This window comes from Neofelis nebulosa, chromosome 4 (assembly GCF_028018385.1).
Source record: "Neofelis nebulosa isolate mNeoNeb1 chromosome 4, mNeoNeb1.pri, whole genome shotgun sequence".
Classification (NCBI taxonomy): domain Eukaryota; kingdom Metazoa; phylum Chordata; class Mammalia; order Carnivora; family Felidae; genus Neofelis; species Neofelis nebulosa.
In genome coordinates, this window is record NC_080785.1 from 129,983,639 (window position 1) to 129,997,709 (window position 14,071).

The following is a 14,071-nucleotide window of genomic DNA, read 5'->3' on the forward strand; positions in this document are numbered from 1 at the left end:
CCAGGGAGTTACGGGGAAAGGGCAGCTACAAGGGCATATCCAGGAAGAATCCTCAGGGCTGGTGTGTGGTGCTGTGGATGAGAGGAATTGCAAGGGTGTAAGGCACGCGAGAACTGTGTCATTCATTCATTCATTCATTCACTCATTCTGTTTTTTTTTTTTTTTTTTTTTTTAAATTTTTTTTTTTCAACGTTTTTTTATTTATTTTTGGGACAGAGAGAGACAGAGCGTGAACGGGGGAGGGGCAGAGAGAGGGGAGACACAGAATCGGAAACAGGCTCCAGGCTCCGAGCCATCAGCCCAGAGCCTGACGCGGGGCTCGAACTCACGGACCGCGAGATCGTGACCCGGCTGAAGTCGGACGCTCAACCGTCTGCGCCACCCAGGCGCCCCACATTCACTCATTCTTAAGATACTGAAATTGACAGTCTGCTGCTCCAAGGTTCTGTTCTAGGTATTGGGGACTAATCCCTAAATAAAACAGAAGTCCCTGCTCTTTTGAAGTGTATTTTCTGGTGTTAATTGTGTTAAAATTTTAGTGGCAGCAATTTTGGTACCTTGAGATGTCATTATCTAGCTCATGATTCTTTTATCCTGTCTAAAAGTCAACTGGGAAATGTCGATGAAAGCATATCCAATATCTTCAGGAAATCAATAGACAGTATTTTTATGTTTCAGGACTGTAAAGATATGAATGGAACTGTTAAACTGAAAATGCTGTATTTTACTGATCAGAGGAGGTGGGGCTACTATACATTTAGTAATTTGCCTCATAGTTTACACATTTCAGGGAATGTCATGAAGTTGGGACACCTAGGGACTTGTTGTTGAGTTGTCAAAGGTTCCTTTGGTAAGCTTTTGGTGGCGTTAAAACTAGGTTCATTCACTAACCAGGAGGAAGTAATTAGATTGAACAAGACTTTAGTACTTGATGGCTTTTTTCCAAGAGATTTTGTCAGCTTATTTTTGAATGAGTGCTGTGATATTTTAGTTTTCAGGCTCAATTTTCCTCAGTTCTTTAAGGTGAAAAAATTTTAAGCTAATACCAGATAACTCCTTGACAAAAAATGTTGACATAAGAAATAAAGAGGCTTAAAAACCAGAATATAATTTTTCATGGTGTTTTGAAAGCTTGAATTAGAAGAACATTTTATAATTAAAACTATGGTGCCTTTAAATATTCATTTAGTTTGGAGAACTTTCCTTGTACCTAGTTGTATTTCATAGTGTTTTTATGGTAACCACAGTTAATCTGCTATAGAAATAGAGCATAAGAATTACTCATAATTCTTTTTTTTTTATTTTATTTTTTTTTTTATTTTTGGGACAGAGAGAGACAGAGCATGAACAGGGGAGGGGCAGAGAGAGAGGGAGACACAGAATCGGAAACAGGCTCCAGGCTCCGAGCCATCAACCCAGAGCCTGACGCGGGGCTCGAACTCACGGACCGCGAGATCGTGACCCGGCTGAAGTCGGACGCTTAACCGACTGTGCCACCCAGGCGCCCCTCATAATTCTTTTTTTTAATGTTTGTTTATTTTTGAGAGAAAAAGACAGAGAGAGAGAGGGCGGGGGGAGAGACAGAGATTGAGAGGAGGATGGGCAGAGAGAGGGAGACACAGAATCCTAAGCAGGCTCCAGGCTCTGAGCTGTCAGCACAGAGCCTGATGTGGGGCTCTTAATCCCTCTTTCTCAGTTTGTAGCATGCACCCTGAAAGAGCACCTACTTTTCAGGAGAGAGGGAGAGAGAGAATCCCAAGCAGGATCTACACTGTCCGCACAGAGCCCCATGTGGAGCTTGAACTCAGAAACCGTAAGATCATGACCTGAGCCCAAGTTGGATGCTCGACCAACTGAGCTGAGCCCCCCCCCCCCCCCCGCAGGTGCTCCTACTCATAATTCTTAATGAAGGAAATAAAGAGCTTTGGGCTTTATAGTACTGATAAGATTTTATGCAATAAAGGAGTGTTAAAAATATTCTAGAAACATGGTTAAGTTTCTTAACTGATATATGTATGTTACCTTGCAGTATCTGATTTTCTCAGTTTAAGATAATCAAATGTTTTTTCTTATGAATGACTTGATTTTTTAAAAATTTCCTTTAGGTAAAAGTGCAGTTTTAAAATGTCTACTGGATGTTCACAAAATTTTTCAGGAGAATGACCCAGCTTACATTCTGAATGATCTCTACATCTCAGACTACTGTGTGTGGATTCAGAAAGCCAAGTAAGTTTTGAGTTACTTATGAATTTTACATGCCCCCATTTCTGGAATACCTCCTGACCCAGGAGGAAGAAAATGAAATAGCTTGGGAGACAAGTTGTAATGAAAAAGAATACCCCATCTAGATACCAAATGCTTTAAAAAGTGACTAGATCAACATGGGGAGCTTGGCGAATTGGCCTTGGGAAAGGTACAGATGGTAAAAATTTTACTGGAAAACATGGTTATAGCCTAGAAAGTAGATGTGAGAACAGACAGTTCTGATTGGTTGTGGCTATGCTATTGACTGTCCAATATGAAATCTCAAGATTTCGTACGTGGGTGTCCAGACTTGTGTCTTTGGTGTACTCACAGTGGGCTATGAGTGTGTGTGTATGCATGTGGGGGCACCTTGTGCAAACTCCATTAAGACACCAGCCTAATCAGCCGTCATCCTGGTGAGAGTTGTGCACTCATTGGCGAACCACTGGCTTACAGAATCTGTTACACAGAGTATAAAAAGTACAACCTTCAATGCTTCATGTGATGATTCTTGGTAACACAGGTATCTACGGGTCTGAACTCTCACAAATAGGCTCCTTGCACGTGGTATGTAAGATTTTAAAAAAGTGTTTACCATTTCCTCCCTCAGAGAGGGAGTTTAATAAGTTTATTAAGTTTAAAAGGAGGTGAGCTTTTAGGGTGCCTGGGTGGCTCATTTGGTTAGGCATCCAACTCTTGACTTCGGCTCAGGTCATGATCTCACGGTTCATGAGTTTGAGCCCTGCATCTGGCTCACTGCTGTCAGTGCAGAGCCCACTTTGGATCCTCTGTTTCCTGTCTCTCACTGCCCCTCCCCTACTTGCTTCCTGTCTCTGTCTTAAATAAAAATAAACTTAAAAACTGAACTTTTCTCTTGTGAAGAGGTTCAACAGACGTATGCAAATTAACCATTTCAGTAGCAGGAGACGATTAACTGAGAGCATACAAACAGAGCTGTTGATGAGAACGCTTCTTACGGGTTATGGGGAATGGTGGCACAGTATCACTCGTGACTTAGAAGAAAAACAGCCACGACAGTTGTACTGTTGCTGTGATTGGTAAATGAGTGCTTTAGCATGCCTTTAATGTCTGTTTTGAGTGAGCCATTATATAGAATTCACTTTTGGCCTCTGTTCACGGGGAAGCAGCCCTAATGCCGAGTGAGATGAGAAAACCTTGTGGCCATACCTGTGGTCGGGAAAAGCTGACGATCTGCTCAGCATAACGCCTAATACCATACGGCAGGTGGTGGTGGTGTCTGTGGTGGAAATCTCAATGGCTCCAGATGGAGAATTGCATCTTTGACCCCTGAGGTCATCATGGCGTGTCATCACTCCCGTTTGATCCTCCTGCTAATTGAGCTTGTCAGGTACCCTGCTGCCATTTCCTGTTGTTTTCATAATAAAATTAAATTGAAATAGTCTATTTGTGTGGGTTTAGATTTTTCTTGTTCCCTTCAGGGTGAGGATTTTATAAACATGCAGTGAGCACTGAGGTTTGTTGTGAGGATCCCATTTCTAGGAGTGCCTCCTTTCTCTATGGCATTCCTCATTAACTAGAGAAAAGATTGTGTTCCATTAAAGTAGAAGGGCATGTGCCCCTGTGTGCATGTGGGGATTACCACACCTCCTTGCGCTTAAAAAATCCTTTTTCCCTTGGTTTTAAGTTGCAGGAAATGAAATGAAATTCTTATCTTCCTAATAATTGTTATGATAATACTAATTTTTTCAAAGAGATAATGGATTGGGAAATGAGACAGGAGAGGGATACCAGCAGGAGCTCTTCAAATTACTTTTTTTTTTTTTTTAATGTTTATTTATTTTGAGAGAGGTGGGGAGAGACAGCCAAGCAGACAGAGAATCTCAAGCAGGCCCTGAACTGACAGCATGGAGCCCAATGTGGGGCTTGAACCCATGAACCTTGAGATCATGAACTGAGCCAAAATCAAGAGTCTGATGCTAATTGACTGAGCCACCTAGGTGCCCCTCTTCAGATTACTTTGGAAAAGAATTTTTTTAAATTATTTATTTATTATTTGAGAGATAGAGTGTGAATGGGGGAGGGGCAAAGACAGAGGGAGACACAGAATCCGAAGCAGACTCCAGGCTCTGGGTGGTCAGCATAGAGCCCAATGCAGTGCTCGAACTCACGGATCGTGAGATCGTGACCTGAGCCGAAGTCTGATGTTGAACCAACTGAGCCACCCAGGCACCCTAGAAAAATTTTTTGGACTTGACCAATTTGACCATAACTTTCCTTTCCCTAAACAGGCTGTATTGTTTTCACTTTGTGTGTTACATTTTAACTCTAGTTGAATCTGGCTATTTTTTTCTTTCTCTTGAAATAATACATTTGTTCATTTACCTGATTTTTATTCAGTTTTCTGATTTAATCCTTAATTTTTCAAGCGTAACATAATTGAGGTTCCATGGTCATCTTTACCCTGAACTGTCTTGGCTCTAAATCATTTATACTATAGTGAATGTTCATGATTTCCATAACTAATTTCTTCCTCGCCATTCATCTTCTGGTTTATTTCTTTCCCATAGGGTTTATCAGTGAGATCTTGCACCCTATTTTTATGTTTTAAAATAGTTCTGTATTTTCTTTAATTTCTATTCGATGATATTGATTATAAAGACTGAAATTTTATTTACAATATCAGACAAGTGCTAAATTCTAATGAACACAAAGAACAGCATTTCATTTTTATAGTCTGACATTCACTTTGGCAAAAACTTGTTGGAACTGGGTTGCGAAGTCATTCTTATATTCAATTAATAAAGTTAGGATAACAGTTATCCTGCATTTTGCTTTATACTGTGTAGTTCTTTTTCCTTGTGATGCCTTTGTCTTGTAGAGCATGTTTGCAGATTTTCAAAACTGAAGGTCCTATATTCTTATTCTGCGTTAAAGTCTGCAAATTATCTTTCTGAAAAGGAACACCCCCTGCCATCCTTCACCGTAAGCGTCATTGGAAGTTTCGAGAATGGTGGTCACTGCAGCAAATGCTCCCTGGGTGGCAGCATGAGGAAGTGATTTGCTTGAAGTCATGTAGCATCTCTGAGATAGGTGTGTGATAGTGTCGGAGTTTCTGGATCTGGATTTCATGTTTTCCCAGCTATGCCTCGTAGATAACCAGTTTGTCTTTACCCATGGCATGTGAGGGGAAAATGCCAGAAGACACAAGTTCTCCATTTAGAGAGCTTTTTCTATTGGAAGAGGAGTTAATGACTCACTCATCTTCCTCCTAGATGTTCCCATAGCTTTTGGTTTAAGATCATGTAGGCATATTTCACGCCTGCCTCATTTTGTGGTAATTGTAGTGCTTATCTCTTTCCCCTTCTACAATTTTAAAGTCCATGTGAATGAGCATCTCTCTGGGCCTGTCAAAGTCCTTGGGAGCACAGTAGGTTTTTGTTGAATTGAATGGTACTCAGTACAGCCAGTTAAATGAGTATTTTTCATCGTTTAAAAAAAAAAGAAAAAAGCATAGCACTCTAAAAACTATGCATTGGCTCTTACTTATTTTAATTGACATTTCCAGCTACATTCAGTGGATTTTCCCTTCCTTGATTTCTTTCCTGGTGGGCTTCCTTAGCAGTAGCAGGGATTGTTCTGACCCTCTGAGAGTTTCACCCTTTTATATAAACGTGGATAGAAAAGCATGAGCTGTAGTGTATGTGCCAGTTCTTTCTTTTCATTGGCGGCAATGCTTGAGCAAGTCACTTTCGTCAGTTTATCTAATGTAGCCAATGTTAGTATTTTAGTATTTCCTCTATTTTCCAGTGCATTTTTAAACCATTGGAAGTAATAGTGCACATGTCATTTTGTAACTTGTTTTCTCTTTATAATAGTACCCTATGAGTAATTTTCCTTTACCACATAATATCCATAGCATAGTATGTTTTTTAAACAATTTGTTTCTCATTGTAAAAGGAGTATGCACCCACTGAAGAAAATGTGATAGTGCATGGTTTTAATGCATGGTATATTTTGAAACGGGGGGTCAAGTAGGGTATTATTTTGTTGTTGCTACGTGGAGAAATTTTGGTTGCTTCTTTTTAAAAAACTGAAATTAAAATCTAAAATCTTGGGTGTCTTTCAGTCTCAGTTTGAGCTAGTCATGAAGGTCTTAAATCATACTTTTTCTAATATAGTTTTTTTAAGGTAGTTGGTTATGGAGAAAACAAAAACATCTTTGAGGAAATGAACCACTTTGCGTCGAACTGATAGTTTACTCTGCTTTATACACTTGGTGCATTTATCTTTTCACTTCTTTTTAGCATACTTTGCCCGCCAGATCTTACTTTGTGGCCCTTTGGACACTAATATGGAAAGTTTTTAGAGGGAAACTGTTCTACCACTGAATCATTGTATCTTATTTGATAAATCCTGGACCTCAGTTTCCTCAGTTGTAAATGAACATAAGCCATTTCAGCCCTGAAATCTTAAAATTCTAGAAAACTTAGGACCTCATCATTGCTTTATACTGTTTCACCTGCTTCCTCTGTGTATGTGCTTTGGTAGGGGATAGGTTATGCTCCTGAGAATAGCACAGATCTCTTCCTTTTGGCTCTCTCTTGTTCTTGGTTCACCTGTCAAAAGTCATGGGCATGGGGGTAACTCAAATGCCAAGGTAGAACGTTAACATTGAGTGTAAAAGTGGAATTACTTATTTTTTCAGCCACTAATTATTGAGCCTTACTATATGCTAGGCCCTGAGGTGGGCGATGGGGATACTGTGGTGAACGAGAGGCACACCATCTTAAAGCTGATCTTGTAGTGGGGAGTACAGATGTAAGGGGAACACAGTGCTGTAGCCTGATAGTGGCTGTAGTGGGGAAGCAAGGATGCTGTGGAAGCACTTAGGAAGCCACATGTTTAGCCTTGGAATAGAGGAAACAGCTTCTGGAAGGAACAGTTGAAGCTGAGAGCTGACAGACGAGTAAGAGTTGGTCAGATGCAGCCGGGGAAGCTGGGGCAAAAAGTATTTCAGACAGTAGGGACAGAAGAATATGACTCTTTTAGAGAGCTCAAAAGCTCAGTATGGATGGATCACAGTATAGGCATGAGAGGGAAGAAATGAGGCCAAGGAGTTCATGTGGAGCCTTGGCCACTTGAAGATGCTTGGACTTTGTCCTGGGAGAGTACAGGGTGACTGAAGAGGTTAAGCCATACAGTGTCTGATGTGATGAGATTCAGATTCTGGGAAGAGCCATCAGGTCCCCTTCCAGGGAATGAACTGAGTGGGGCAGAGCTCAGACTCAAGACTGAAGTCCTCATCAGGATGTGGGTGATGCTGGCAAAAGGTGTGGACTAAGCCAGGGGAGTGAGCAGGGAAGGAGACTGGTGGTCATATTTGAGAGGTGGATGAGCCAGGACTTAGTAATGATGGGATGTGAGGGGAGAGGGAGAAGCGGAAGCATGAAAGAGAAGATCCAGACTTTGACTTGGCCAGTTAACTGGGCCATTTGAAGTGTATTTGCTGAAATTAAATAATAGTGGAGAGAGGGTGTAGGTTGGAAAGGAAGAGAGGGAGGGAACATGTCGCTTTGAGGTCTCTAAGGAATATCTGTGAGGAAGTAGTCAGGAACATTTGGATCACAGCTGGAAAATATATATGGAAGAGAGTTTGGACAAAGAAGGGATCTAAATAGCAAAACATAAAAAACGGTATCTAGTTGCATAGTACTATTACACATATGAATATAATAATAATCAGGAATGGATCCGTTCCAAGCTGGGAAAATAACATCATGCAGAGGAGTAGATGAGTAAAACATGTAAGTAACATGATGAACAGATTTCCTGGTTGTAGCTATGGTGTGTTGGAAGGGTGAGAACGGATGTAAGGCTTTTTTGCATTTAGATCAGTTTTATCTGTCTTCGTAGTATCTCTTTATTACTGAATAAGAGAGTTCACAGTTAGCTTGGGGTCGTAGTGTTTTGGTAATAGAACCACATTTGAAATCCTTATTTCTCCCATTTGGTTACACAAGAGAAACCCACTCAGACTTTTATAGTAAACATAGCAACTTTGTTAGGAGGCTCTAGGTTATCTTCTAGATAACCCAGGTGCAGGGAGTACAGCTGGACTTCATGAGCTCAAGTGATGAAGAAGTAACAGCAGTCAGCTTACTCTCTGGTGACTTGTGGTCTCTCGTGTTGCTTCCTCATGGAGGTCGCTGCCACCCTTCTCTTTTGATGCATATGGGCGAGAATGGCTGTTTCCGCAGCTGAGTTCATGTGTACCTAGTTTCAGTAAAGGTAAACTACGAGTCCCTTGCTTGTAATTCCAAGGGAGGAGGAATGGTGGGCCCAACCACGAGTCAGTGTCTTCCTGGTCTAATTGCCTTGGTCACAGTGGGCATGGGGTAGGGATGCTCCGTAAGGCGGTACACGCAGGACATTGGGGCCCACTTTGTCACTAGTGGCATTTTGGAGAGGGATGCATGTGGGGCATGCGGACACCTTAAGAGACACTGCTGTAATTCCATGATGCAGTTCTGAGCCATAGCTGAGGAAGAACCCTAACAATTTACCGTCACCCATGTCACCGATAGTCATAATAAAGGTACAGTGTTGAAGGTGATTTCAGGGGTCTGTTAAATTCAGGCATACCACATAATAGACACTCTAGGTGGTTTTACTTTTGTATGGGAAGTTACTTCTGTGATAAATGGTAAAATGTTAAGTGTTACATGAGCTGCTAATGATTAGCATATAGAAATTTCAAGAAACAATTGTGCATAATTTCAAGCAAGTTAAACCTCTCTTGAATTGAAATCATTCTTGGTAAGGTGCTTATTCTGGCATGTCAAGTTGCTCTTTGGTTTTACTGTTTATTTTTAATTAAATCCACAAATTCATCCTGGATGGGAGTGGGTTTTATCTCTATAAGAAAAGATTAGTGCATGCCAATATTCATTCACTTGTATGCCTTCTGTGGGGTTTCATATGGAAAGGATTTACTTAATGGTTCTTTACCTTATCACCAGTAGTTCAGCAGTGCCCACTGGGGACTGTAGCTCTTCATTAGACTTCTCTTACAAGAAATGTGCCAATAAATCATAGGATTATGAATGTTCCTACAGATTTCAGACTAAAATAACTCTTTGTATAGATACCAATGCTCTCTGCAACTATGTGTATTGAGAAAACTAGCAAAAGAATTCTGTACCTGAATGTTAAAGTTTTGTGGCTTTTTTTTTTATTGTAGTTGTTTTGCTTATTGTGTTTTTCTTGCTTGTAAATTTTTTTTTTAATGTTTCTTTCTTTTTGAAGGAGAGAGAGACAGAGAGTGAGGGGGGGGGGGGTGGCAGAGAGAGTGGGAGACACAGAATCCGAAGCTGGCTCCAGGCTCTTAGCTGTCATCACAGAGCCCGATGCGGGGCTCAAGCTCACAAACCGCGAGATCATGACCTGAGCTGAAGTTGGATGCTTAATTAACCGACTGAGCCAGCCAGGCGCCCCTCCTTATTTGTAATTTTTACCCTACTTTTTCTTAAAGGTAAACTTTTTATTTTGGTACGGTTTTATATTTCTAGAAAGTTTGTGAACATGATACAGAGTTCCCAGATAACCTACGCTCTGTTCTCCTATGATTAACGTCTTCTATCAATAATGAACCATTATTGATACGTTATTATAAACTGCAGTCCATAGTTTATTTAGGTTTTTCCTAATTTTTACCCAATGGTTTTTCCTATCCCAGAATACCATGTTTTGTTTTGTTTTTACTAAGAACTGGAACTCAAGAATCAGTAATGTTCAGTTTCTTGCACATTTTGATTCTTCAAGAGCTTAAATGCTATTGAAAGGTAGTAAAGTGTTACTGAGATACTAAGATAGCTGATATATACAAATACTCCAACCATCAAGATTCCAGACCTTGAAAACAGTAGTAGTAACATATTTTGATAATTTTTAGATATTTGGAATTACATAAGTCGTTTATTATTTTTACTTCTACATGTGCTGCAGGCATCATTATTATGATCTATGAATAAACATTAGAAGTTTGCAAAGATATAGTGGGCAAGACTTTATATTTTCATGTTAACTTTCTTAAGGTAGAGATTAGAGGTGAAAGTGTGCCTGTGAGTTCTTGTAAAAAGTGAATGAGAAGTCCCAGAGGTGAAATAGGTGGCCTCCGAACTGGAAAATGCCCCCATGTTTATGGTACATGGGGGCTTGTGTGCATCAGGCCCATTTTAGAGCTGTGACTGGGTGGCTGTGTTAGGTTTGTGTCTGTCCTTGTTTTTTGGTCTTGGGTACTTGGCCAGACTCCTCAAATCCTTGGTTTTGGCTTGCTGGAGTCAGGGCTTTTTATAGTGTGTAATTAGCGACTGTGTGAACAAATTGGCATTTTCCCTCACCTCCTTGTTCTGAGGCTTGTTCACCCATCAGAGGTCTTTGGAGGATTCTCCGAGGATGCTCACAGGATCAAGTGAGTTCGGGGTGGGCTTGATTTAGTCCGGTTTTGTAAACCAGTATTCTCTACTTGATGTAGAATTGTCACAGTGCTCGGATTGTCTTCACATCTCGTTCCGAGAAGAGGCTTACGTTGATTAATGTGGCGTACGTGTGGTTATCGCACTTGGAAAGTGCTCTGTTTAAGGAGAGCTTTGTCAAGAGCGTCCTTTGAATGGAGTCACACGAAACCTTTTTAAAAAAACTGTCAACTTCAAGTACAATTTTCTTTTTCTTCTGCCTATTATGATTGAAACCCAATCCCTGTTATAACATAATTATCTCAACCCAAGGCAGCAGGGAGTTGCTGCCTTAATGTAAGGGGTGTGAAGTCCCCTAAATAAATAGAGGATTAATTACATTCACAGCATGTTGTGAAGGTGATGAGATTGATTGTGATCATTTGACTTGTCCCATTTCCTGCTCTGTCTACTTTTCTGAATAAATACAAGCTGGGAAAATAATAAATAGAGCTACAGAGCATATTTTCGGGACTGGGGTGGGGAACAATGTGGGGAACGGGCCTGCTTGAAGTAGAGTTCCACATTTTGAGTGATATATGCTATTTATCTTACATAATTTTATCAGTGATGATTCGCTTACTATTCTCAATTTAAACAGCTTTCTGGGAAGTAGTTTTTATCTAAAAAAAATAGATATTAGAACATTGAAATAATTTGACAGATTGTATTTTCAGTGGGTGGATATCAACAAATTTCTGATTCATTTTTAAATGTTTTCACTTAGTGTGGCTTTTTGAAAGGTTAAACTAAAGAAAATGTTAGCTGTTATACATTTGTATTGTCTTTTCCTTGTAGAGGCTCTGTGCTTTTCTTAAACTTAAAATGATTAATTGGTACTTTCCTAAAGTAGATCATGTTTTCTGTTTTTATTTTATGTTTGTCTTACCTCCTTTGCCTGGACGGTTTTATAATGTTGTAAATTGTGATTTTGATTTATACATTTATTCTCCAAATTTTTTATAGCAATGGCCTCCAAAGTGAAGTGTATTTACCCCATGGAGCACATTGAACAGTCTTTTTGGAGTGGAGGAAGACTAGAATAGGCATATCTGTTTACTTTTAAATGTTTATTTATTCTTGAGAGAGAGAGAACGAGTGGGGGAGAGGGCAGAGAGAGAGAGGAAGACACAGAATCCGAAGTAGGCTCCATGCTCTGAGCTGCCAGCACAGAGCCCAGACTCAAACACCAGACTCAAACTCACAAATGGTGAGATCATGACCTGGGCCAAAGTCGGACACTTAACCGACTGAGCCACCCAGGCACCCCTTCTGTTTATTTTAAAAGAAAGAAATCAAGGTCATTAATGGATTTCTAGCAAAATGTCATGTTTTGTGAATACCAAACATATTTTTAGCGATAGGATACTTGATCAGAAGTTTCGAGCAACGACCATCTTCATTTCCAAAGAGAATCACATATGTTTATTCTGAGTGATGACAGGGGAGGGTCGTCTTGCCTAAGCCATTGGAGTTCAGGTTCAGGGACTCAAGTTGGTCTCTTCCAGTTGCTTGAACTAAGTTGAAGACATGTAGGATTCTGTGAGGAATGATTTTGTGATTTATTGTTAATTACTGACTCAAGGAGAATGGGTCCAGAGAAACCTGGACTGTGAATGTTCTCAGGTCAAAGATGTTGCTCAGCTTGGTACCCCAGCACCTTAGTCAAATGTGTGTTGCTTATTAATGATGCTCAGTAAATGCTCATTGAACTGAAAATATCTTTTCTAATTCAGTTAAAAGCTTCAATGAAAAGAAGCAGCTTTACCTTCTTTTTACATGATACTGAACCTACCTCTTGTAGGACCTGTAGTGTGTGTCCTGCTCTTCATATCCTAGCATAAAACAAGGATGCCTGCTTTTATAGAGGTGGTTTGTATTGGGATAAATGACAAAGGAAACCTATAACTTCCTGCTTGTTTACTTACGTATGAGGAAGTCAGAATGAGTTGGAGGTATATAAGAGAGAGCCAGAGAATAGTGTATGGGTGTTTGGATTATCAGGTAGATGGATGTTTAGATCTCCTGCATGCCATCTATTTATTGTTGTGCAGAATTGGCTCAGAGTGTGGTGCTGGGAATGCCATGTACCTTTCCCAAGGAGTCAGGCTCAAGAACTGACCATCTTAGGATCTGTATCCACCTGCTGTCCCTCCCCAAGTCTGGAGACAGAGTGTGTGTATGGTGGTTGGGAAGGAAGAAGAGATTCCAGCCATCACTTCCAGGATGTTCCCCAGACTGTCATTCCCAAATTATGCACATGGCCAGGAGACATACTGAGCGATCTGTGATGTGATTGAGGGATATCAGGTATAGCCATTCGATTTAATCCTGTTTCCCGTCGGGAGATAACCTATGAAAAGTTTTGTAGATTACACCACATCTATCTGAAATATTTATGTCTTTATTAATTATTAATACCTTATTCTTTATAATTATCAATTATTTAATTATTAAATATGATTATTTATAATGATAAATACCTCTGTTTTCTGTGGCTCATTTGTTTTAAATGAGTTTACAGTGTAATTGAACCTGAAATTTATTGAGCACTTGCTATGGCTGGCATTGAACTCTGTGCTATAGATAAGATCAAGGTCAAAATTTCTGCAGCAAGGAGCCCACTGTCTGGGAGGGTTAAGGATACTGTACTGCCATGAAAAATCATAACTGGAAAGCTAAATGGCAAAAACAGTGTATATGAAGCTGTATATGCTGAAGTGTTGCAATCACATTAAACACATATTCACAGGGCAAAAATCCTGGAAGGAAGCTCATTCATGTTCATAAAAAATCATCTTTGGTTTGTGGATTCATGGGCACCTTTTCTATTTCATACTTTTTGGTGAGCATGTATTTTGTTTTTCCCCCAGATATACATCTTACTTTCATCAAGTATAACAGGATATTACACAAGTAAATAAAGTAAAAAGTGTGGTGGTCTACACTCAAGGCTCAACTACATAGATAAAGGCATGAAAAAGGGAAGACCTTATGCCCTGAGTGGAATGAAATAAATGGAATAATTAGATAATCAATGCTTGTTTGAGCTCTCTCAAATATTAACTTGCATTTGAGTCACTGTTTTCTTAATTTTAGGAAACCACATAGCAGAAAAGAGACCACCTTTAGGGGTCAACTGTGTGCATGTTCTTAGTCTTATAAGAACACATCAAGCAATAGAAAATATGTCTATTATAGTACTTTGCCTTTCGTTTAGTTAAATTTTTGTTAGTGTTGTGGTGGATATATTACCTCACAGATTTATAATGTGGTGTGCTTTAAATGACAAGAGTGAAAAGTGATGTCTGTTCTGACCATCTTACTTTCTC

At 39.9% G+C, this 14,071-nt stretch overlaps 1 protein-coding gene across 1 annotated transcript in view; it reads left to right on the top strand.

The window, feature by feature from the left end:
* The window catches only part of SHQ1 (SHQ1, H/ACA ribonucleoprotein assembly factor), a 101,768-nt gene that overhangs the window by 57,026 nt on the left and 30,671 nt on the right, over positions 1-14,071 (top strand). Inside the window, exon 10 of the mRNA XM_058726214.1 lies at positions 2,106-2,226. Coding sequence (XP_058582197.1) covers positions 2,106-2,226 — 121 coding nt within the window. The remainder of the gene's footprint in view (positions 1-2,105; positions 2,227-14,071) is intronic.